The 26563-nt window shown below is 42.1% G+C and overlaps 1 protein-coding gene across 1 annotated transcript in view; it reads right to left on the bottom strand.

Moving 5' to 3' along the window:
- The window catches only part of LOC134457383 (metabotropic glutamate receptor 4-like), a 191930-nt gene extending 167865 nt beyond the window's left edge, over window positions 1-24065 (bottom strand). Inside the window, exon 1 of the mRNA XM_063209384.1 lies at window positions 23204-24065. Coding sequence (XP_063065454.1) covers window positions 23204-23968 — 765 coding nt within the window. The 5' untranslated portion in view covers window positions 23969-24065. The remainder of the gene's footprint in view (window positions 1-23203) is intronic.
- Between the last annotated feature and the right edge of the window lie 2498 nt (window positions 24066-26563).

Raw genomic sequence — 26563 nt, 5'->3', positions numbered from 1 at the left:
CGGCTGAAAACATAAAACGGCCGCTGTAATATATTTCGTGGCCGCGGCCCACCGGGACAAGTCCCCGATCTCCCGATGGCCACTCCGGCCTGGTGATAGGCTACAGTGAAGGCCTAATCAGTGATTTGGCAATGTGTAATTTTCAAATAAAATGATGCGTTTCAAATGACTTTTAAAGATGGCCTCTCAACGTCATTTAATTAATATTGCCGTGTTCCCCATTGTTATTGAATGTGTTACGCGTTGGTCCTGTTTTAAAAAACGTTCTGGTTGCTTTGTTTCAAGACGTTTTTACAAGCTGGCAAGGTGGCTTGTGGAGAAACGAGAGAGTGTTCCGTGTTTCTCGTGGAAATGCGTCTCTGATTGGCTCACTCCTCCTGCTCTCGAAGAAACGCGTCTCTGATTGGCTCAGTCCTCCAGTTCTTGGAGAGAATGTAATGGGAAACAGAGTCGCCACTTCCCCGGGTGGTACTGCACTATAGGGGCGCCAGCGGAGGCGTGCAGGCTCCAGTCAGGGCTGTGCTCTTTCGACAGCGACCCCTAGGCGAGCTGCAGGCACGGAGCAACCAGAGTGAGCTGGCTTTATGTATGAGGCTTTGTGCTGTGTGTGTACCTGAGAGTAGCAACCAGCTGATAGCTAAGCTAAGCTATGTTTCGGGCCACCAGACGTTGCTTGTTTTGAAAACAAGCAGAAAAAAATTACTCGACATGTTTTTAGATAAATGGGTCGATATAAACCTTTGTGGGCAACGCCTTCTTTCGACGTGACGAAACACAGAAAGGCTTTCGTGATTCGCTCGTTTCTCTGCATTATGTATGTAAATTGGGAAACACCGGGAAACACAGCCAGGAGAGTTGACGCACCGCTATGAGAGCCTTGCAAGTGAGTTTAACTTGGGGTGACCGTCCGATCTTCGAAAGGAGTGAGTAAAACTGAGTTTTATCGGAAGTTGGCCTTTAAATTCATTTTTTTGTTTCGCGCGCTATGCGATTAATCGCGATTAATCACAGAAAGTCATAGAGTTAATGCGATTAAATATTTTCATGTTTTCCCACCCCTAGAAAAAACAGCACTGGCAAGCAAAGTGTTCAATTCAACAGGGAGTCCACTATGGGGAAAAAAATACTAGGTCAGTTTCCCTCAGATTTTGGCATATCATGTTTTCAGCATATGAAGTTATCTAAGTAAAAAAAAAAGCCATCAGGCAACTTTTTATGAGTGTAACTAAGGCATAATTCCATAATGCATTAACAGCAAGCTTGCATATTCCTTTATGGGGATCCAGTGTCTAGAATGGTATTACAGTGTGTGCGTGTGTGTGTGTGCATGCATGTGTGGGTGCCTGTGTGTGTTCAGTGCTGAACAGGAAAACATAAGCTGCAGCACTCCCTGTGTCAGCTCGACAAGGGATGTTGCTCACAGCAAATATTCATGCAGTACTTTTTCTCCACATAATGCATTTATCATGGCCAGAAACTACCAAAACAGACCAATTGCATTACACTACTGCACAGCATGGGGAAAATGGATGCACTGTGCATATGCTTTGCACAAACTACTACGTATACAGGCCTATAGGCTATGTGCCATGTTATTTTGGTGATAAGTAGGCTACTATAATTGAATACACACTATACTTCAAGTTGTGTTCCTTATACAGTAATATGCTCCCTTTCTCCTCAAGTAAACAATCAAATTGTATTCATGTGGGAACAGAGGCATTAATCTCCTATCAATATAAAACATTAGTTTAATGTATTACAGCATGTAAGGCCCTTTGCCCAATTAGGAAAACCAGCAGGCCCTCTTTGAAAGACTTCAGTGTCAACACCTTCCTCCATTTAGATGTGGTAATTAAATGTGAGAATATTGTAGTGGCCACGTAATGCATTGGCCCAGTCAATAGCCCCGGCCTCCTGTCCAAAGTCAAATGGTAATTTTAATTGGTTTTAGAGGGTACCCGGGCTGACTGCTGCTCTTCTGCATTGGGGGTGGCTGTTAAGACATCAGGGGCTTGCTAGAGAGCTCCTTGCTCATCAGGGTAAAGAGGTTATCACTTGGTTAAGTGATGTACCTGTCGCTGGACCTCCACTTATTGAGCTGTTGGTGATTCACATTCTGCTCTTTTAGGGACAGCATTTAACAGCACATCATTCAAAAGGATACATTACAAAAATTATCTGATTTTTTCTCAGAACAAAGACAGCGGCCCAAGTGGCAGTAAGTTCTAGTAGGTATGCAGGGGGCAAGCTGTGCCCGCCCCAATCCCTTAGTTTGACAGTCGGGCTTGTTGCCATGTGGGTTAACATTCCATCCGTATACTGTCTCTCTCTCTCTCTCTCTCTCTCTCTCTCTCTCTCTCTCTCTCTCTCTCTCTCTCTCTCTCTCTCTGCCCAACTCCTCATGTCTTTCTCTTACTCTCTCTATTCCTCTCGGCCTCATACCAATCACTACCCCGCCTTCTCCCGTGTCTGTCTCCCTCTGTGTCTCTACATCACTTGCGTAGTTGTTAACACCACACGCTAAGTCACATCAAAACAACCCAACGCTTCACTCTGAGTCAGACAAGTAGTCCCACTGAGCATACACTGTGAAACAACAAAGACCAGAGAAAACCCTTTACAATGCTGAAAATCACACATTTGTTACACTCCAAAGAACATTTAAATAGCCTGAAGTCATAATCCGGAGGGCCCTTCAGGTCACACCCAGGTAGAAATAAACATTTCTCAGGGGAGTTCAGACGTCAGGTCGCACAATGCCATCTAATGCCCATACATTACGTGTCATTAGTAATTGGTGGTTGATACGCTGCAATGAATATGCTCCTTAGATAATCTATTAAAAACAAACAAACAAACAAAATCCATATAATAGTGATATAATCTATATATATAATCTATAATCCCCAAATCTCTTGTACCAAACACACATTTTAAGTTCATCTAACACAGCAGAGTAATTAATGATGATAGCAACAGCTTTTCCAAGCTGTCTAGCTTTTACAACAAAAGGTAGTTTTAACAGTTTTATAAATGTTGGTTTAAAGGCAATGAGAGAGATGAAAGTGAAGTGAATCACAGGATGTTCTGAAAGTTGCCTTTTATCTCCGACTCAGACTCATTTAAGCTTAATTTGAACACAAAATGAACTTCAAAACTATGTAAAATACACTTAATTACACACTAAATGACAATTACATAGTGATGCCCTGAAAGAAATGACGGCAATAAAAGGAAATGTCCATCACTGGAGCAATTATCTTTTCCCTCACATTTAATAGAGTTGTCTTTCAAGAGGAATTTTCTGTAATTGTATGTAGTGTGCATGTGTCACTCTGAATTGAAGGATGTTAATTTGTTGAGTTTTTAATCACAGTCCATCATCTTCACCAACATGTATTTGAACTGTCTGTGTTTCTATTAGAGCTGTGATTGAAATTGCCTTTGACTTCGTGACTTGTGGATTTGAATGCATCCCACCAAGTGCAAACACACACGTACGAGCACACGCACACGCACGAGCACACGCACACGCACAAGCACATGCACATGCACACGCACACGCACAAGCACATGCACATGCACACGCACACGCACACGCACACGCACACACCACTACCCTGTGGGCATCAAGAGCGCTCTTGACTCTCTCTGATCCAGTGAGTGTATTAGCAGGCGAGCACTGGCAGGGGTCAGTCCATCTGAGCTTTGGGTCTGGTCCAGGCAGGCAGCGGCTGGCTTTACACACTAATTCAAACAACAAATATGGTAGAGAGAGAGAGAGAGAGAGAGAGAGAGAGAGAGAGAGAGAGAGAGAGAGAGAGAGAGAGAGAGAGAGAGAGAGAGAGAGAGAGAGAGAGAGAGCGAGAGAGAGCGAGAGCGAGAGCGGGTAGCGGGTGGGTAATGGCTGAGAGAGAGAGACTATATCGTCTACTCAGACCAACAGCTCACTGATTCTTGAGAAAGTGGCTAAAACAGGTTGTAATGTTGACAGAAAAAAACAAAGTGAATTACAAAATTATATGGTATATCCTCGTAGACTAAGGTCTTGGCTTTTCAGAAATGCACAAGGCCAATCTCCCCATTATGTATTTTTTTCAGAAATCAGGCTTTTCTCCGATCATACCTTGTTTTTTGTCAACACCGTCAGACACAATTAAAAGTTATTAAAATTGTATTGATTTGGTTGCATATGTATCTGGAGTTTTTAAGTGATTATGTGTATTTTTTGGTTCACACGTATGCCTTTAAATGTTGAAAATTCACTTTTGTTCTATTTTAATACTGTTTCATGTGTTCTAATTTTAAAATATGTACCGTCATACGATGCTTACTTAACGCCTAAATACAACAATTTTTTTTTTGTAATTTCACAAATATTCGTGTAGGCTTAAATTGGCTATTACTTTGATATTTCAACAACTCCTAAGGAAAATGTTGTAAGCACATTCCTTTAAAATGTCCAAAACTCCTTCTCACGGTGGTGACTTAAGAACTGACAGTGGTGACAGTAATCTGAGAGTGGTGAAAGTGGCCTAATTATTACCTGCATTTAGCAAAATAAATAGCCCTCTCAAGTCAATGGCATCTTGCATAAACACTTTATTTTTGTGTGTGCACAGTATGAGCATGTGTTTTTACTTCATTAGTTAGATTATCTAGGAAGTAAGCCACTGGTTGTTGAAAATGTGGTAAAAAACAGCTTTTAAGTTGTTCAAATCCAAAATATAGAGGTGTATTATCATAGATGTAGGTCTTGGCTGTGCAGTGAATGCATTGGCCAAGCTCCCCATGTTTAACATTTTTCATAAAATGGGCTCTTTCTTGTTTTGTCAACAGCGGCAGACAGAATTAGAAGTAAAAACACATGTTTACTGTATTAAAGTGAATTACTTTAACAACATAACTGTAGATAGGCTACTTATTGTATGCATATTCTTAAAACATGTCAAAAACACGTAAAACATGTGTTTTTTGGTGAACTCCATCAGATGTCACCACCGTCAGGTTTTCTGACAAAAAAACCTCCAAATGCACCTCAGTGGTGGCTAGAGTATCATTTTGGATCACAATTATTACTAACATGCCTAGTAATGTTTCATTAACCAGCACAATTTAGTAAAATATGGAACATGATGAGCAGAACAAAATCTGACGGTGGTGACATCTGACGGTGTGAGACAAAAAAACACTCTTTTAAATATTATGCATTGTTTGTTCACATTAGCCATTTCATTTTCGCTCTGTACTTGGGTGCTTCATACCTTTTCTGAAAAAAATTATATTTATTAACATTAATGTAATACAATAGTATTAAAACCCCCGACGGTGTTGACAGTTTATGGTTGGGACAGTACCAGTGTCCAAACAAATTAACAAATTGAGGACAAAATAATAAACTTACAGGAGCTTCAGTGATGGTGAAGTAGGCAGTAGAGCTAAAGGTTTGAAAAGGGGTCCTCAGTAATGAAAATTACCTTGTGCATACCTGATTTTATTGTCTTTTAGAAAAAATCTGACGGTGGTGATCAATATGCTGGACACATTTTGAGCAATCAGTAAATAATAGTAAATATTGTTTTACATCCACTATGTGCACATCTGTAGAGCCACTTTAATATGGTCTTCCACATCATGGTGATATTGTTCAATTCTGTTAGTGATTTTTGTATTTTAAGTCAATTGAAATGATGATGCCAGTCCTTGGGACAGGCGTTTTTACAGGGTGTGGACAGGTTTATAGCCATGAAAAGTAATAAAATTACACTTAAATATTTCAAACAACTGTGTATTCGTGTGACAGACCCCTTGGCCATTACCTGGGTTCATTTTGTTTGTGAAAATTTAGTTGATTTTCAACAGAATTAATATTTTACTGCAGGGACATGTTTTTGCCAAACTTTCAAGAATCAGTGAGCTAATAATCCACAGCCTACTTACTGCAGCTCACAAATGGGGTTGCAATGGATATGATGGGCTTCAGTAATGAGGTCTATAAACTGGCCTCGCCTGTGCTCGCCTATAACTCTGCCACCCCTTTCATTCACTATATTTTTTCAGTGGGTTTGGTTTCGTTTTTTAGTGTTTTTCAAGTACAATTTGTGGTTGCGTGTATGTATGACACACCACCCATCTCTCTCTCTCTCTCTCTGTCTCTCTCTCTGTCTCTCTCTCTCTCTCTCTCTCTCTCTCTCTCTCTCTCTCTCTCTCTCTCTCTCTCTCTCTCTCTCTCTCTCTCTTTCTGATGGGGCAAGCCAAGTTTGGAACACATTTGGAAATGTAACAGAGTGGAGGAAGAGGGGTGTGTGGGGGACCGGGTGGGAATGTTCAAGGCCCTCACTGTGGAGTATGCCTACTATCAGGCTATTGACAACCTTGAACTATTCGATAAGAATTGGTGTGTGGATAAGGGGGTGTAGACAGCTAATGAGGGTGGTGGGTTAAGGTTTCTTTGGTAAGGGGTGTTTTTAATGGGGTAGGGTGGGGTGGGAGGTGCGGGTTGTTTTGGTGGATGTGTGGGCCATGGTTGGTTCAATAAAGGGATTTTAAAAATCAAAGTCTCTCTCTCTCTCTCTCTCTCTCTCTCTCTCTCTCTCTCTCTCTCGCTCTCTCTCTCGCTCTCTCTCTCGCTCTCTCTCTCGCTCTCTCTCTCTCTCTCGCTCTCTCTCTCTCTCTCTCTCTCTCTCACTCTCTCTCTCTCTGTGGGAGGGAGTGGTTAGTGTAGGGAAGCAGGAAGGTATGGAGAGTTATGGAGGGGGGATGTGGGGGGATGTTGAGGATGTGAATGGTAGATGGGAAGATGAGGGGATGTGGAGGGAACGTAGATAGATAGGGCAGCAGGGGGAGTGGGAGTGGAGTTAATGTCGAGGTTAGGCCAGCAGAGATGAATAGTAAAGTATGCTGAGATCCAGATTGATCACCCTTGAGCTTCCTCCACACAAGTGAAAGCGTGAAAGCCCATTGGGAAACTCCAACTCCCATTGTCATTGTGACACAGCACTCCACAGCACACAAGTGAACACTGCACACTGCACACAACGAAATTGCATTTATGCCTCACCCGTGCAAGGGGGCAGCCCTCAGTGGCGCCCCATGGGGAGCAGTGCGGTGGGACGGTACCATGCTCAGGGTACCTCAGTCATGGAGGAGGATGGGGGAGATCACTGGTTGATTACTCCCCCCACCGACCTGGCGGGTCGGGAGTCAAACCGGCAACCTCTGGGATGCAAGTCTGACGCCCTAACCGCTCACCCATGACTGCCCTGCACTGCAGCTCCTGTGCGTACTCTCTAAGGTGCGATGGGGTGATGTTAAAAAAAGAGGTTGTGCATCAAGAGGGAGAAGAATCTTTGGGTCCAGTGCATCAAGGTCAACATCAATTGCAGCACAGACGGACCCAAGGGTGACCAGGGGCACAGAGATGAGGTGCGGGTCCTAGGCTATGGTGGCCCAAAGGAAAAGAAGGTGATAATGTCAGTGGGCTAGCCATCTCTTCAGACTTCTGAAGCATCTCTTGACAGAGGGTTCACAGTTAATATTACAGTGTTAAATCAGAACTTAGACAGTCAAACTAAACACTATTTTACTTGATTCCACTCAGTAGGTGTCAAATCAAAACAGCACAATTTAGTACGTCGATATTTAAATGAGTCACTAGACTGGAGCACTGGGGCCAAGAGATGAGGGGTGTGTGGGTGGGGCTATGGTGTCCCAGCAGGCAATAAATTGATAATGTCAGTGGGAACTGACTTTGTAATGGGGCTACGATCAATACAGAAGAACTTTCAGCTCAACATTACAACTAAACTGTGATAGAACAGCATAGATCTGTTAATCCCACCCCATTAACATCTCATGGTGTTAATCCTGAGGTCAATAGTACAGGAGTTCACAGCTCAATTCTGGATCATACAACAGTGTGTGGGCATGTGTGGACATAGATTCAATTAAAATGTCAATTGTGTTTTTCTCACTGGCATGATTGGTGATTGCATGAAAGATTGCTTAACCCTGAAGTACTCCCCACCATGGCTCTTCTGTAGCCTGACCCCTGGCATCCAGATTGCTGAGATCAAAAAACACATGTATGCACATTGATTTATCAGTTATAAAGACCCAGCAGCACCTTGCTCAGTCCAGACGGTACCCCTATAACAGCACTGCATCACCTCACTGAAAATAATTCAGAGACATCAATTCTTGCACAGCCTGCACAGCTTATTCTACGTACGCCTAACACTTCAACTAATAAGTCTCGTTTGGTAGTCAATTTCCCTCTGTCAGCCAGAGATAGATAGAAAGAAAAAGTTGTTAAATACATAAATGTGATGGGCGATACATTTTGTCTGGGGAAAAATATCTGTAGAATTTGCTAATAGAGTTTGACGTGTGTAATCTGCCATTCCTCTGTAGCAGAACTGACAGTGCTCTGGGCTCGCTATGCTCCGCTCTGCTCTGCAAGGCGATCTCAGGCGGTGCAATGCTGTGATGAGACTGCTTAAAGATTCATGGGGCGGTGGCTGAGGTGATAGTTGTGGTGGCAGCAGAGTGGGGGGAGATATTTGAAACTCGATTTAGGGCCTCTGCTGGTGGGCTACCTGCTGCCTGCTGCCTGAGCTGCTGTGCTGGTGTGATGGGACCCCTACAGCTCCAGCTTTGATGGCTGCTTTGTTTGTAGACAGAAACACACAATACAAGGAAGTCGTGCCAAGAAGACACCATTTTTTTACTCTCTCGTGTCTCGGGGGAAAGAACATTAAGCGTTTCTGTGAATTTCCTTGCCGTTCTCTGACACAACTCATCAACAACAGCAACGCTGATGCGTTCTTCAAGATGGAGCAGCGTGTTCTACTAACATGCTATTCCCATTTCGGCTCAGACACATTTATTTTCAAACACATGAAGTATGGCAAGCACGTATACAGTACATCTCTCATGAGCTGGAATCATTTGCATGAATACATTGAGCTACACTGTCAGGCCCCATTCAAAAGCACTAAGATGATGAGACAGTGAGGAGCAGAGAGGCCTATTCTCAATGCAAATCAAGTCAGACAAATATAAATCCATAATGTCCTTGGCACATCTCAAACTTTTGTTTAACCAAGTAGTTTATACTCTACCAGACACCATTTTGAGACCCCTGCATGTCACACACAGTGCACATAGTTTTCAACAATGAAAACCTTCATTGAACATTTTGAGCATACGTATTCGTTTCTCAACAAATTCACAATGGATGAGGGGAAAATAACACTTAATCATTTGTTCACAGTACTGTAAGTAGACGCTTTTGTTTGTTTGTTTCATTTGTGCTTAGGACTTGAATCAGCACTACAAACATTACACCTTCCTTTCTTTGATCAGTGCCAGTTCAAACTGACTTTTGAGGTTTTCAGACTACCACACACGTCTGTTGTTAGGGACAAATCCTGTAAGTGTCAGAACAGGATCCAGTGCATGTGAACAGGATTGTTGAACACCAAAGACTGACAGCAGTAAACGCCTATTTATGCAGGTGCCAGATGGGTTTCTGTCACTGTGATAAGCGGAAAACAATCACATCAATGAGTTCCACAGTAAATAAATAAACAAATAAAATAAACAAACAAATAAATAAATGTCACAGAGGAATATCACAACACCAGCCGTTATCACACAAATTCAGACTACTTGTTAGAAGGACTGTATTGTCACAGCTTGTAACAGCAGAACTAAATTCCAGAGAATTATGGTTAAACAAGGTTAATTTTGTTTATTTCAAACAATCAAGAAAACAGTTTATCATGTCATGTCAGACATTGTGCTTTTCTATGAGAAACAATCATAGAAGGAGTCTCCTTTGTCAGATAGAACAAAGAGTCAACATGTTGTTAAAATGCAATTACCTCTTGTCGCCATAGTGCGTAACAGCAGATGAATTGACTTTTCACCCTTCATCCGGGCTGTTCATAAAACAATTGTAAGGTTTTGTCATTTTCTCCTTGTGCAAATGCTCATGGTGATCGTCAGATATCATCCATAATTTAAAACCAACATAGAAAACTGAAGAAGATAGCAAAAGTAAACATGTAAGAAAAAAAGCCACCAATGTTACAACAATCACAGATGATAAAAAAAACCAAGCTATTACCAAAATCACATTTCAGGAGAGTAATTCTAAAGTAAATCCACTACAGGCCAAACGTTTGTTCAGGGATCTTTTGCATAAAAGTGCTGAGGTAAGGCCTTCTTGTCTTCTCTCCTCAGAGCCATACAAGAGAATTACTTAAGATAATACTGGCTTTCCTTCAGATGTTTTTTTCATGGGATGAAAGAGAGGGGACTTTAAAGAGTATTCATTTTTTTATGAAGCTCAGCAGAGTGGTGTCTGCATGCCTCATAATTCTTGAGATGTTGAAGTTACCACTTTAACACAGATTTTAGAGTCTGGCAAATCGTATTACACAGTCATACTGAGAAACAATTAGTTGTGTTGGACACAACTTGTATACTCTTGTACACGCACACAGACATTGACCCACACACCAATACAAAACCTCTGCATCAGTACTATATCACCAGGACCCCACTACGGTACCGCTACCGCTCTTGCAGAGCCATGTCTGATGCAAACTTAATCATCCCAGTGATTTCTGCAGAGCCACAAAAACAATTCCCATCAGATAAATTCAGGTTATATTTCCATATTCAGCAATGAAAATAGAAAAGTGCAACTGCACAATGCTCCTCCTCAAAGAGGTTTCACTCAAATGAGATGCAAATACAACACACACTATGAAATGAAAAGGAAATGAGGTGTAAATGTTGCAACGAACTGCTTATAGTGTCTCTTCATAGATGTCTCTGCATCTCAATAGTCTATCAGTTCATAGTTTCACAACAAATGCTATAATTGGTAAGAGAATATGTTACTAGGAGTTCCATCTCACTCCTTTGTTTTCTATTTTCTTGAGTCTAGAGAGCCTAGAGTAGAGTGAGAGAGAGAGTGAGCAGCACAAAATTCCTTGGAGTGCACACCAGTGAAGACCTCTCCTGGACTATCAACACAGCATCACTGGCCAAGAAAGCCCAGCAACGCCTCTACTTCCTGCGCAAACTGAGGCATGCCAGTGCCCCACCAACCATCACTACCATGCTGCGACTGTCACTATTATTATTGTCTTATTACGGTAATGTCTCCCATTCAATTTTTACCCTACCTTTTTGTCTACATGTTAAATGTTCAATGTTAAATGTATTCATTATTAATCACTTATTGTTACCAGTCCATCACTGTCACCTGTCCTGTCTTGCACTTTATGTCAGTCTGTAAAATGTCAGTCCTATATGTCTATGTCTTGGCATGGTACAGTATGGAGAAAGAAACGTAATTTCATGTTCCTTGTATGACTTGTGCATATGAAGAAAGAAACAATTAAAAAAGCGGACTGACTAGAGTACACAATCAAGGCATTGAACTCCTGAGATTGCTATAGCAGGGCATGAGGACATGGCAACCATGACAAACAAGCTCTTTCCAGATAAATGGGAGCATGAGGAAAGAGAAATGTATGAAAGTGTGCATGTCTCTTCTGTATGGTGGTAATCAGTACAGTATAGCAGTACTATACTATACTAGTACTATATACTGTATACTGTAGCCATATTTATAGCTTGTGAGACCTGCCTATCATGTGCAAACAAGGACACAGACCACTTCCATTTATTCAGATAAACAGTACAGAAGAGTATGTAGGGTATACAGTGATCTACATATCCCTAAAATAAAAGTTGGTGCAATGTGGAGTAGCTGTTACAGCTTGTGAGGGCTGCCTGGCTGGCGGTGATGTGACTGTGACTAATTGCTTTGAGAGAGGCCAAGAGGCAGGTCACTAGGAATCCATCCCCGACCGCAGCCTCTCGCCTCGATTACAGCAGCACCACGCTGCAGATCAACCATGAAGGCGACAGGAGCAGGCCTCTTCCTGGTCCGCCTGCTTGTCCAATAGCAATTCACCAGAGCTACCATGCACAGAAGGCAAGGGAGAGAGCAGGGGAGCAAGCTGAGCAGGTGTAAGGGGAGTTTTAAGCAATAAACAGATGACCAACTGTGTAAATCAATTTTTGTTAGAGCCAGAAATGGACTGTATCTTAGTCTGATCCCCCATGGGAAGATTTTTCTCGCTTCCCTCCTTTTCTTACACACTGACTTCAATATCCATGATATGGCTTACAGATTAAAATGTGAAGAAGACACTCTGAAGAGGTTATCCTGCATCTTATCAGCAGGAAAAGATGCCTGCAGGTAAATCCACAGGTCTGCTCCACAAACTGCTTCTGAGCTCAGCAACCGAGGAAAAGTAATCAGTAGTCTAGAGCAGGGGTTCTTTTTTTGGCTGGGGTGGCTTTTATGCCTTTAATGCAGAAAGGACAGTGAAGAGACGACAGGAGGCAAGCAGGAGAGAGAAATGGGGGAGGGCCAGGAAAGAAAGGAACCGGTCCCAACTCGGAACGCGGGTCGCATGCATATGGTACAGTGTCTTTGTCAAAAACCGTCTGCCAATGTGCCACTGACCCCCTGGAGTATCCGGCCCCCACTTTGAGAATCACTGGCCTAGCCTAGAAGTCTGCACTCTGGTCTATGGAAACTGCAGCAACTATGCCACAGTGCACACAGGAAACTACTATTAGTCTCTATCGGGAATGATTATCACCATGCACCATTGAAGCAAGAGGCACACACAGATTCTTAAATCATGCAGAGAGAAAATGCTGTATTTTCAACGAAAAAGTATTTTTTCGTCAAGCAATCAGTAGACTCTACAGGGCCACCTTGCTTCAAAAGGAAAGGGATTAAAGCAGAGGCTTAGCCTCATGCTTTAATATTATTTGGTTTCATCATTTTCATCATTTTCAAAAAAATATATATCCTGAACTTAATAATTCTCAGTTCAGACTCTTCATTCGCAAACATAATGAAATTACTGTGAAGTTTGATGGCAAGGAGGGGACTGCTGGAGGGATTATTGTGGGTATGAAGTAAAAGAGTTAGAGAGGACCTCCTCAGCAATCTCAAAAGATGCCATCCCTCCCCCTCATATAGTATCTACTCTCTCAGTGAGGCTTGGCTCTCTGCACTATTCACTTGCTAAAGTGGCCTAATCTGGACATGACATTTCACCATGTCCTGCTGGGCAGCATCCAGCAGCATTTGGAGCTAAATTCTCACAGTCTAAACTGAATTATGGGTGAGCACAAGAGACTGACAAAGAAGGAGCCACTTTTCGCTGTGTTCACGCTCACGTTTCATCACATTTTCAAAATATATCCTGAACATCTCAGTTCAGATTCTTCATTCACAAACATAATGAAATTACTGTGAAGTTTGATGGCAAGGAGGGGACTGCTGGAGGGATTATTGTGGGTATGAAGTAAAAGAGTTAGAGAGGACCTCCTCAGCGCTCCCTAAGGATGCCATCCATCCCCCTCATATAGTAGCCGATCTACTCTCTCAGTGGGGTTTGGCTCCCTTCTCCACTATTCACTTGCTGAGTTGGCCTAATCTGGCCGTGACATTTCATCATGTCCTACTAGCCAGCATCCAGCAGCCATTGCAGCTCAACACCCACAATCTAAACTAAGTTATGGGTAAACACACAGGGCTGACATAGGAGAGCCACTTTTGGCAACTACCATACAGTAGTTGCAAGCCTATCTGCATCTTTGCTTGCCAATTGCATTGCAACTAACAAACTGCAACATAAGGTTACAAAATCATGGTGCTACTACACAACCACCGCACAACTGAAGTCAAGCCATGTCTGGATTAGATACTTCTGGTTGTAAGCCCCCCAGGATTCCAGGCAGAAACGAAAGTAGCCTACATTGTTCTGGACTGGTCATCCCAGTCTTTGAAAATAATTGAAAATAAATGCAAGGAAGATAAGAATGCGGACTCCTTTTTACCAATCGCTATCCACACCACCTCAGACTCAAAATGCCAGACTTGTGGGACTAGTCGAATTTATATACTCGCAGTCGCTGTAGCAGAGTGAGGTGGTGATGTTATTATTAAAACCTGATACATACTGGCTGGAACGAGCGATCAGCTCAACCCAGCTCACAAGCACCTGGCACCATCATCATACAGCCTGTGACATAATTAGCCTTAAATGGTGCTCTTGTTTGTGCAATGCGATTGCCCTTGCTTGATGAGTTCATGTCTCTGTGAACAGAATGAGAGTTGAAGTGGGAGGAGAGGGAGAGGAGGAAGAGGAGGAGGAGAGAAAACAGCAGAGACAAGGAGAGAGGGAGAGGAGAAAGGAAAGGAGGAGGCAGAGAAACAGCCTAGAAGATGAAGGGTGGGGAATGGGGAGAGTGTGAATAGTGGAGGGAGCTGGAGTTAAATTTTTCTTGTTTATTCTTTTTTCTTCCTTGAGCTGATGTCATATGCAGAATGACAAATTGTTTGGGATATGATCCTAGCTGTCTGTCTATCTGTGTGCAGAAGTGATAAACGACAGCATTACTCCCGTCAGTAAACATTCAGAATGAAAAGTCAACAGAAAGCAAACAATGGCAGATCATGCAGCCACAGCATTGTCAAAGAGGTCCTGAGCTTGTTAACCATAGATTGGAGGACTCCACATTCAGCATTGTATGTCTTATCAGTGTTGTAGAATTGCCGTTACACTGCTACACTGCCACAGCTAGTCTGAGAGATATAATAATGCACATTAATTTGCTCATTACAGCTTCTTTGCCTCTGTGCAGCTTGGTCCCTAATGAGTGTAAGATGCTAATTCATATTTCCTTATGTCAGGGCTTTGCATTAATATACATTCTCATGGGCTGTTTATTGAATGCAGATAGATAATAATCAAAGCATGCATAACGTGTGCAATGACTCTTCTCTGTGACAGTCTACCCTGATAATGTGGGATGGACCGTACAATGGATTGCAGACTGCAATGCACTGCACATTTATGCATTATTTAAGAGTTCACTACATCCATTATTTAAAAAGCAATTGTTGGTGGAGGATGTCTAGAAATAACTATGCTGCTGTCTTGAAAAGATGAAATGACATAACATGATTGTGGTAAAAGGCTTGTCACAATATCTGCAATATTTGCACAATGTGATTTTCTTTTCAGCCCCGGTCTCAGCTGCAGAGTCTTCTGGTCTCATGTCCATTTAAACTTCAAAAAAGAACAATGGAACGTACTGAGTAGTAAGGAAGTGGAACACCGCATGTGCATACACTTTTAAAGACAACCAGGCACTAAAAATACAAGATGACTGAAGTAGCCTATGGAGAATGTACTTGAAAGTTTCTAAGTGGTCCATTCTGACTGTCTTTGAAGAGGACTGAATGGTTCTGAAATAGCAGAGTGCACACTCTGCAGACGAGACAATAGCTTTCTTGAATGCTGGGATGATGAGAAATTTTCGATTTCTGGTTCAATTCCTGGCCCAGGTCCTTTGCCAACCCCTCCACGTCTCTCTCCCCATTCACTTCCTGTCTACCTCTCGTACTGTCCTGTCCATAATGAAGTCTAAAAGACCAAAAAAATATCTGAAAGGACATGCTTTTGGAGCTCACCTTTCACCTTTCATTTCACCTTTCACCCATACAGGTTTTTCAGCTTTGCTATCTGGTTTGGCTACAGGATCCAGAGTGTTCAACCTCCAACATGAACAAAATAAATTGCTCATTTGACATTCCCCACATGATTGAAAATCTCCACAGAAAGTAAAGTCAAAGCAAGGAAATAATAATAATACACAGTAGCCTAGTAAACTAGCGCCACCCACTGGCGACAATTTTTTTGCCTGCGACTGGTCTAGCCTTGATCCATAGCCGTGAACTGCAAAAATGCCCCGAATCTGGCAAACCAATCACAACGCAGAGATTTGTTTTGAATCAAAGCGGGCAGGGTTTTGAGGGAGTGACGACGAAGCTTGGGGAAAGCACAATAACAAGAAGGATTGAACAGCTCTCGTTTGACTCAGCTTTGGAATCAGTTTTGGAAGAATTAGAAGGACTTTTCCGCCATTTTAACGACAGGCTATAAAATGTGGATCCGACGTTCTTTGATGGTAGTAATTGTCAGTTGTGCTGATTGGTCAGAGCGCTGGCCTGTAGGCACAGACACGGTTTGAAAGACAACGGGTTGTTCTCATCAACAATCTTCGGATGTATCGTTCCATCGGGGCCAGATTAAATTAAACATCCAATCTCACATTTAGTCTGGTTTATCGGGCTAATTATACAGCTTTGTCATTGGAACATGCTTTAAATAAGCCCAAGTGCTACAAAGTAGACGTATGAAGCATAATGCAGCATTGCAGTAGTGTTACTGAAGACAAATAACAGTTGGGTAAAATGAGACCTAGTGCTTGAAGTGTGTTTGATGGTGATATTATTAAGGCCACATAACAGGTGGGTAGGCAGTGAGAGTGGAGAGCAGGGGGGTGATGGAGGATCCAGGCAGGCAGGCACATCTGTGATTACCTGTGGCTCCTGGCCCTCTGCCATATGCCTACAGCTGAAGCACAGCAGTGGCAATGCCCTTCACCCACCTCACAGACAGACTCAGTCATCACATTGCTGCTATTCAAGTGTCCTGCCACTGACTACATTAATAATCTACAATCTACAAAACATTGGCTCTTCTCTTTTTCATCTTTCATTTCACAAAACAAAATCAGGATTCCAGCTTTGTACCAATCTCACCTGTACAATAAACATTACAATGTATTGAAGGTTATGTTCACCTCTGCTAGTCTGAGCTTTGAATAAAATAAACTACTTAGCTACTGTATGTTACTGTAAGTATACTCCCCCTCTACCTCTCCTCTCCCCTTCATCATAGCATGACTATCACAGAGAGAGAGAGAGAGAGAGAGAGAGAGAGAGAGAGAGAGAGAGAGAGAGAGAGAGAGAGAGAGAGAGAGAGAGAGAGAGAGAGAGAGAGAGAGAGAGAGAGAGAGAGAGAGAGAGAGAGAGAGAGAGAGAGAGAGAGACATCGGGTTTCCTAGTCCTAATTACAGTGTGCTGTAGGGGAAGAACATCCTTTAAATTGAAGTCATTAGCAGGGAGCCTGCGTTCCTCCACTGCAAAGGGCAATAATAGCACAGCGAGGAGCCTGCTGAGACTACAGCTCACAGAGTCCTGAAGCTCAGAGCATCAAACCCTCAAAGCTCTCTGGCCACCTAGTGTCGCACCAGCCGAGCTCATTGCGGCAGTCACAGGCCTGTTTGTCATCTTCAAAGTACCCATTACTATCACAGCTTATAGGATTGTTTTTTTTCCGTTCATTTCTAATTTTCCTTTTATTTTTCCTTTTATTTTTTTCTGGTTGAATTGTGGTGGTGTTGGGAGAAGGGATTAAGCGGGCTGTTGATCAAAGCGTGTCAGTCTTAGAGCAATCAGGACTGCAGCAGGGGATGGATATACTGTAGCCTGCTCCGCAGTAAAACAAAATGGCCTTCATGGAAGCTCCATGGTCCTACGGTACTCAATGGCGCTTCCAAAGAGAAGGATGATTCGTGCTAGGGGTGGGCGATATGACGATATTAAATCGTGAATCGTGATATTGAGTAAAAGATCGTCTCGAATCTGCCAAAGTGGAGAAATCGTATAGATCGTCTTGCAGTGGGGATGTTTATTATCAGCATCAGAGTGACGTTTTCTCACTTATGTTGTTGTCTTCACTTTATTCTTTACATTATTGTATTCCAATTGTACACTTTATGAGAGTATCATCATTGTGTTAACGATTTATTGACTGCAAATTACAAATTGCAAGTATATGAAAGTTGTTTTTTGTTGTTTTTATTTTTTGGATGGAAGATCGTGATAAAAAATCGAAATCGAGATTTCATGTTAAAAAATCGTGATACAACATTTTTGCCATATCGCCCACCCCTAATTCGTGCCTTGGAGCACTGACAATCTTTGATTGTAAATGTGAATGCATTGACTGTACAATGCCAATGCATCATTTTAATAGCCCTTCATTTTGCAGCTAATGCCTTTACCTCATAACATCATAGTGCGTGGCGGGTGCTAGTCTTGCCCAATTTTCTAGACGTTTATCTAGTACCATTAAGGTACTGTACTTCCAAGCTTATTACACAGTGTTTACTACGGTAAAATAATCCTATACTGCACACATAATTATCCCATCATGGAAAAAAATCTTACTGTGTTTTTTGTCACATAAAATGAACTTCTGAAGACATGTTTGCAAATTTTTTCCCAACATTTTTTTTTTTGGGGGGGGGGGTACTTTTAGGTTTGCTGCCATAATATGGCAACATTGTGTAGTTACGGAAAGGATCCAGTGTTTTTTTCCCTCCAAGACCAAACAAGGGTCATACAACATTATGGATTATTTTATAGAAATATAATTGTTTTTATCTCAGAAAAACATTGAAAGTTTACCCACAAGTTCAAGGGAGTTATTTAACACATTTTTGCCACTGAGAGAACAAGTGAATACTGTTTATTATATCCCCGAAAAACAGTATTTCAGTGGTATTACGTTGACCAACCACCAATGAATATAGTTGGTGTTAACACAATATTTGTGCATAGATTTGCACAAAAATGTGTATGGTAACTGTCTATAATATGTACATGAACTGATTTAATTTTGGAAGCCAACACTTTCAAGATGGCCGACATTCAAGATGGCCGATTTGCGAGCCAGGCATCTTTCATCATAACCAACAGTTTGTTTGTCATAACTTTTGAATGGATGCTTGGATTTAAACTAAACCTTGTGTGAAAACACTCTATAATAACTAAATAAGCCATGTAATTATGAGGCCAGTGCTGTCAAGATAGCTGACGTTCAAGATGGCTGACTTTGATGTTGGCAATCTTTCGAGATGGCCTACCTTTTGTTTATGCCACAACTTTTTAATGGATGCTTAGATTTGCAGTAAATCTTGTGTGTTAATAATATAATTGTTTTCTGAGCTGTTTGAAATTTGGAGATTATGCTTTTAAAATGGCTGACTTTCAAAATGGTTGACTTTGTACAATAATTTTTGAACGGGCTGACAAATTTGCACAAACGTTGTGTGCTAATTAGCCTAATTATAACAGACACATGAAGTCAAAACATTTTGAAGGCTTCAAATGGTCAAGATGACAATAGCTTTATGCTCTAATCTGAGATTTGAGGATTTTTGTGGTATACCTCTGGCAGTCGGGGGAGGCTGCATAGGCCTTCGCTTTTCTGCATGTACTCAGAGTGAAAGCTCATAAAACTGTTCTGTTCTGTACACCTATTATACTATGTTTAATGTTCTTTAGAGACTGCCATTTACACTAATTATAAATATTATCAGTTATCTATCATTCAATCAATAAATAAATCAATTAATCAATCAATTAGAATTGGGTATTTGAATCAATACACTTTCCCTATTGACCGTCATGTTCCATTACCGCGCAATGTTGCCGTATGGCAACATACCTATTTTTCAACATAAAAAGGAAATAATTTTAGTTGAAAACAAAACAAATGGTGAAAACAGATCATGACTAACTATAGATCATCCCAATATTTTTTACAATTTTGTAAATATTGCAAAAAGTGTTAAAAATCTTGGCCAATGCCAGAGCAATCTGTCAAGGACACACGCTCATGTACAGTGAGGGAAACAGTGAGCCTGGGGCAGTGAGTGGTGTCATGTGATGTCAACAAACCACATAGTTGGATAAAAAATCAGTGTCTATTATTTATATTTAAATACCAGGAAATGCCAAAATAATGGTATGTTGCCATATGTCAACACCGTGCACTATAAGGATAAATATAGTATAGTACAGGTGCAAATGCAAATAGTGTTTAATAGTGTACTATAAAAGGATCAACCATTTCCTAAGTAAAAATGATTTAAACACTGTGATCTGACACTCAATGAAAAAGTATGACTGTTTGCATCAGCCATTTCTTGTTGCAAATTGTATTCATACTTTATGTGTTCCATTTATCTTTGCAGTCTACTGCCAGTCTTTGCACGGATTATTATTCTAATGCATGAATAATACATTTCAAATGACAAAGCATTGAGGCCAACATTGACATAACTGCCTCCATCAGATGGAGGAACTGCACAGTATATTTTTGTGCTTTTGTGTGCCTATATTTCAAGCGAGTGTCCTTAAAACAATACAGATTTTTATTTTCTCGTTTCAGAAATGTAATAGATCAAACAAGCCATCGGGGCTTTCTTGGTAAGGTCACATGCCTGATTTCCTCTATTTAATCACATGAGACATCGGAAAGGCTCCGTCCCTAATGAATTCCATTAGTCTGAAGGGCTGACAAGATGAGACACCTCTCCATGGACATGGCGGCGAGAAGAAAGTCAGCACAGAGCATCTCACTTAGGCTGTTGTTACAAGATCTGCTAAACAATGACATATTCAGGGCTATGGCATTTATGTCCTTATAAAGATGGTTCTTCCTAGAAGGATAGGGTATTCACTTAAATCATACTGGAATTACCGTATTAGCCCGAATATAAGACGATCCTGAATATAAGACGACCCCCCATTTTCAGGCTCATGTTTTGGGGAAAAAAGTTACTATAAGACTAAATTTTGTTTCACATTGGAAACTTCTTTCAAAATGCAGTTTTCAATTTGTTGGAAAATCTGAGACTTTTACATAGAATAAATTTCACAATATAATGTTCATGAAATTTTCATGATAAAAGACCACAGACCACTCATACCCTTTTCCTTTCTTTGCTCACTTTACCTGTCAAGCGCCAGTAGGCTACAGCCGCCTGTTCTAAGTGCGATGCAACATAGCCTAAACTCAGCGCATTAGTCTGCGCCAGCCAAGCAACCAGTCCATAGATAGGCTACCTATTGTGCAATGCACAGATTTTGCAAAATGCTTAGTTGACAGCAATATCTAACCAGCAGCCGTCTCGCCAAATCGCTGTTCATTTTATGCATCCAAAGTTTTCCGTTGGACTGTTTCAACCGAGCGTGACCAAAAGCAGATTGACGCATTGCATTTGAAACCCACGCGCTGCCAGCTGACATTAGAAGTCCAATTGGTATTCATTTCGTACCAAGGGTAAAACTACTGGTGATCTTATATGAACAAGGCAATCTCTTGCCCTAACCATTATTCTGTGTTGTTGCATCGTTGAGGCAAATCGTCAAATAGGCACCGCTTGTCAAAAGGCGCCGCTCTCTCGCGCACACATGACCATTGATTGGAAAACTTAGCCTACAGGTTGTTCGTCAAATCACCCTTCCTTTCTTTAGTTTCAAGTGGTGTTGTCGGGTGACCAGAGAGAACAACCAAAGCTTTCCTGATGAGACTGTAAAACCGAACACAAGTAAAAGCAGAGCAACGAGCCGCAATTGACTGTTGCGATTTCCCCCTTGCACTGTCGGTCGCATCACATTGACATTGACAGTTGATAGACGTGCGGTGCAACAGTCATCACGAAACAAGCATCTGCAAATTTGATATGGACAAATCAATCTCTTCTTAATCTTCTTCTTAACCTATCCATTATTGAGTTTTGTGGCATTGTTGTGAAGCATAATGACCACATTCAGGTTCAATGGATCACTGTAGCATGTAGCATGCTACATGGATACATTGACTTTCACTAGCTTAGCGACATGCTCCCTCTTTTAACTTACAACGCTTACAGTAACATGAAAAATAAGACACTTTACCACCTTTATAAACCCTGGCCAATGATTTGAACTGTATTAAGCCCCAAAATAGTGGCATACCCCTTTAAGATTCTGCTGACAGTATTTAAAGCATTACAGTAAATGGACTTGCCCCCAGTTACATCTCTGACATGCTCTCTTTGTATGCCCCTGCTCAAGCTCTCAGGTCCACTGATGCCAAGCTGCTAAGGACAACAATTATTATTATTAATATTATTATTATTATTATTATTATTATTATTATTATTATTTAGTATTATTATTAGAATGTAGTCTTGTTTCACCGCTGGGTGAAAAAAAGGAAGGCAACATAGGTGACATAACAATGGGTTAAGCAAATCCCAGGACAACTGCTTGACAAGACTTACAGAAGATATACACAAACACTGACAATGCCAGAGGTATCAACTACGAATCCAGAAAAAGAAGTTAAAAGCCCCAGCCAACCAGTTCTGAATCAGTTGATCACTCTGAATAAAGACAGCTACATTAGCTACTCATACTGTATAAGTCATCTGCATTAAAAATCCAATGAACTATCACATTATGGTCAAAATTGCCACCAGTTCAACAGCAAATGACTGAAAGGACTGTTGGGGAAAAGGTTTATTGTGCATGCCACCATTTGTACTTTATGGACCAAACATCGCTCATGCATTACTGGACACTTTGCACAGTGACAGGGAAATTGTAAGAGGAACAAGGAACAAGAACCCTAGGTAGAGGAAGGAGGTATGTGTGTGTCTGAGAGAGAGTATGTGAGATAGTAAAATCACCTATTTGGCAAAGGTCAAGATCACCAGAAGGCTACGCAGCATCAGTGGTTACATTCTGAACCAAGGATTTACACCGCCATACACTTCACAATGAAACCAGAGAACAGGAACGAGGAGGTGACAGGTTGAGGTAGAGGTAACGCATAGAGTTCAGATGTAGAGGTAACACATACAGTAGAGGTCAGATGTAGAGGTAGACATCAGCTGTAGAGGTCAAATGCTGTGGTCAGATGTTGAGATAGAGGTCAGATATAGAGGAAGTCAGATGTAGAGGTCAGATGTTAGATCTAAAGGTAGTAGAGGTTAGAGATATACTGTAGGCCAGCGTTAGAGGTCAGAGGTAGGTCGAGGTGAAAGGAGATCAGAGGAATAGTAAAGAGGGAGACGTAAGAAGTGTGTATTGTAAAGTTTGAAGGTAAGAGGTGAGAGAGAAGTGTGTGTGTGTGTGTGTGTGTGTGTGTGTGTGTCCTACCTTGAAGAGGCGCAGTATTTTATCCATGATGGACACGGAGTGGACAACAGACAGACAGACAGACAGACAGACAGACAGACAGACAGACAGACAGACAGACAGACAGACAGACAGAAAGATAGATAGATAGATAGATAGATAGATAGATAGATAGATAGATAGATAGATAGATAGATAGATAGATAGATAGATAGATAGATAGATAGATAGATTAAAGTTAGTAAAAGATTTGTCTCCTACCTTGAAGAGGCGCAGGATGTTGGCCACCATGATGGACACGGAGCTGGACGAGGCCCCGATGACCCCCACCACCCTCTCTGGCTTGGTGATGATTGGCGGGCCGCCACTCTGACACTTTACATCGGTGCTATCCTTCTCGATGAGCGCCTGGACGAAGGTAAGGGACTGTTCGAGGGCATGGGTGTCGCGGGTGCAGGTGTCCATGATACGTGCCCCCAGCGTGATGTTGGGCAGCAGGTCGTTGTCATTGTTGATGCGGTCCAGGGCGAACAGCATGGCCTCCAGCCGGTGGATGCCTTTCTCCTTCTTCAACTCCCCACAGGCCTTGCCATCGTGGCCACGTGCATGCACGGGGAACAGGCCACCCAGTGAGATGTCCCCATCGATGCGGATGGAGTTCAGGTTTGGCCCAGGGCCGGGGTGGCCCGGAGGACGGGGCTTTGGACCTGCCAGAGCTACTGGCACAGACGAGAGGAGGACAACAAGGAGGAGTGGGATCAACCACCGACAGGAAAAGGGGGAGGTGCTGGTGTAATCGGAGATGGAGGAGGAGGAGAAGGGAAAGCAGGTAGAGGAGTAAGTAGAGATGTTGGAGGAGGTCATGGGCAATGAGGATGAGGAAGCAGAGGTCCGGGAGGCAGTGAAGGTGGAGGACTTGGAGAGAGAGGAGGTTGTGGAGGAGGTCATGCTGCTTTTACTCCTGCTTCCACAGACTTGTCGGGTGCAGGTAATCAGGTCTATGAGGAGGTTCTGAGGCACAGACATGGTGAGATGGTCAGGGCTAGTCGAGGGCTAGTCGTTCCTGTTTGCCTTGGAGTCAAAACCAAAGCCTGACAGAAGAGAGGGGGATGATGCTGTATGTGATTGTCTATGAGTATGGTGAGGTGTTGGAGAAACCTGAGTTATGTTGTAGATTATTTACGATATACTTTTCTTCCAAGAGCAAGACATAGAAATTAGAAATAAAAGAAATAAATCAAATATTTGGCAGCAGTGTTGGATAATGCTAATCAAGTCAGGGATATGGCTCTCTCGCTCTCCCTCTCACAAAAAATGATTGACTTTCTTTGAAGTGAAGTGCTTTCCTCACTCACTGTCCTCCACACTCTCTTGGCCAGCATAGGGTAGATGAGGTGTTGAAGGGAGGAGGTTTTCCTCGATAGCTAAGCACTCTGATACAAAAAATGAGGCAGTCCAAAGAGAAGGCTCTGGGAAGGCATCAGGAAATAGAGGCGGTGGAGAATAAGCTGCTTTGGCTTCCTCCTGAAGGGGTTGTAGAGGTCCGGAGGGGGTGAGGAGGGGATGGGGGAGAAAGTCTTCTATTGGATCAGTGCTTACCCCCACAGGGAAAAATAGCAGAGCTGTTAATGCTTCTTTTTCAGTCCAGGCAGACAAAGTTTCACTGGCATGTCCTCAGCATGGTCCCGTACAGTCAAAAAGAAGAGAAAACCTGCAAGATAAATGAAACAAAAGAATCAATTAAGAGAACAGCGAGAAGGTAGACGTCAGAAGAACATGTACACGTATAGTACACTTTTTCACACTTTTTCTAAAACGATGTTACTTGCTCTGCTCTTAACCTTAAGCTCTTGCTTTTTTCTTATAGCTTTTTTTTTTGCAATTTTTTCCACTTTCCATCACTTCTCTGTTGCACCCTCCTGAATTATTGAAACGTCATGATGTCTTTTTTTTAAATGAAGATCATAGACACTTTTCATGAAAAAAACAACCAAGCAACCAACCAGGCAGCATCCAACCACTGTTATTCTCTGCTTTTGTTTCTTATCCAACTGCCCTGACAGGCTCACACCACCTAGAGACTAAGATGAGAAGATGGAATGGTGCATCAAGCCTGTGGAATCAATGTGTCAGTTGGTACGTTTACATGAGGCATTTAAATCCGATTTAACTCACTTTAAATCTCATTAAAACTTAATTCCACTTTAAAAACATCATGTAAACACTTACCGAACAGGATTTAAGTTTATTCCGATTTAAACTTAAGTCCGATTAAAGTGGGTGGTTTATTCCTCTTTTAAATCCGATTAAACACGTTCCTCTGTCATGTAACCTTTTAATCAGAATTACAATAATCCGGTCGTTCCACGCATGCTCGTTGACCACACGATGGCGCCAAGAGCCCGTGCTCTTTGTCAGTGAGAAAAAGATGGCGGCACTTCCTGTTGATTTTCACATGAAAGTTTTGCTTAATTTAAAGTCCCCAAGCGACTATAAATGTTGTGGCTTCCATATATTGATGTAAAAGTGCCCCACGAAGTAATTAAGCACAACAAAGTTACTCCACATCACCCTTTCACCAGTTCGTTTTTCTAAGCTAGGAGGGTGCTAACTAGCATTTGAAAGAACCAGACCCAAAGGGGATTTTACCAGCCTTGAGTCCACTGAGGGAATTCATTTTCGGGCTGAAGATAAGCTTGTGTCCCAGTAGTTCCCCGGAGGTTTGGCGACCACGCCCCCACGCCTTATTTGGCTCACTCAGCACGTGCGTCCTCAGTCCAATCGCAATGCTTTATTTTCCCCAGACGTTTAATCGCATTTAAGTGAAATTGCCATGTATACACGTCGCAAAATAACTCTTAATCCGATCTACTTTAATCTGATCTATTAAATCCGACTTAAAAACATCATGTAACCGTAGCAAGTGTTGCACTGCTGGATTCCATAGGCTTCCATTTCGCACACTTTCACATTTGCGTCCTGCAGTTTTCAAATGATGGGCCTCAAGGGCACTTTCTTCTTCTTTACTGCAAAACATTCCAGAAATGTCACATCAAATAAATGGAAAGCCTCCAACAGTGCTAATCATCTTTGCATCAAAACATGAATTATTCTGACTGGGAAATTAGACTGTGGAAGAAAGCCCATTAAAAGGGTGCACCATCAGAGTGTGTGTGTGTGTGTGTGTGTGTGTGTGTGTGTGTGTGTGTGTGTGTGTGTGTGTGTGTGTGTGTGTGTGTGTGTGTGTGTGTGTGTGTGTGTGTGTGTGTGTGTGTGTGTGTGTGTGTGTCTGTGTCTGTGTGTCTGTGTGTCTGTGTGTGTGTGTGTGTGTGTGTGTGTGAAGTAAATTCAGAGCACTAAAGCAAAGAGAGAAAAAAAAGAGAGAGAAAAAAACAATGGAAATGCCATCTTTGAGGATAGCAAGCCGGCCAGCTGGACTCCCGTGGAAAATACTGGCTGTGACTGGGATACAAGTGTAATAAGGGATGTCACTGGTAAACTGATGTTTGATAAGGTATGTCACAGGTAAACAACAATATGATATGTGCTGCACGGTCACCTATAGCACAGCTATCACCTGCACACACATGCAGTGTTGGATCAAGGTGCTCTGAACCGAGG

This window comes from Engraulis encrasicolus, chromosome 10, assembly GCF_034702125.1.
Source record: "Engraulis encrasicolus isolate BLACKSEA-1 chromosome 10, IST_EnEncr_1.0, whole genome shotgun sequence".
Taxonomy (NCBI): Eukaryota; Metazoa; Chordata; class Actinopteri; order Clupeiformes; family Engraulidae; genus Engraulis; species Engraulis encrasicolus.
The sequence above is the reverse complement of the archived record's forward strand: the minus strand, read 5'-3'. Positions and strand labels throughout refer to the sequence as shown.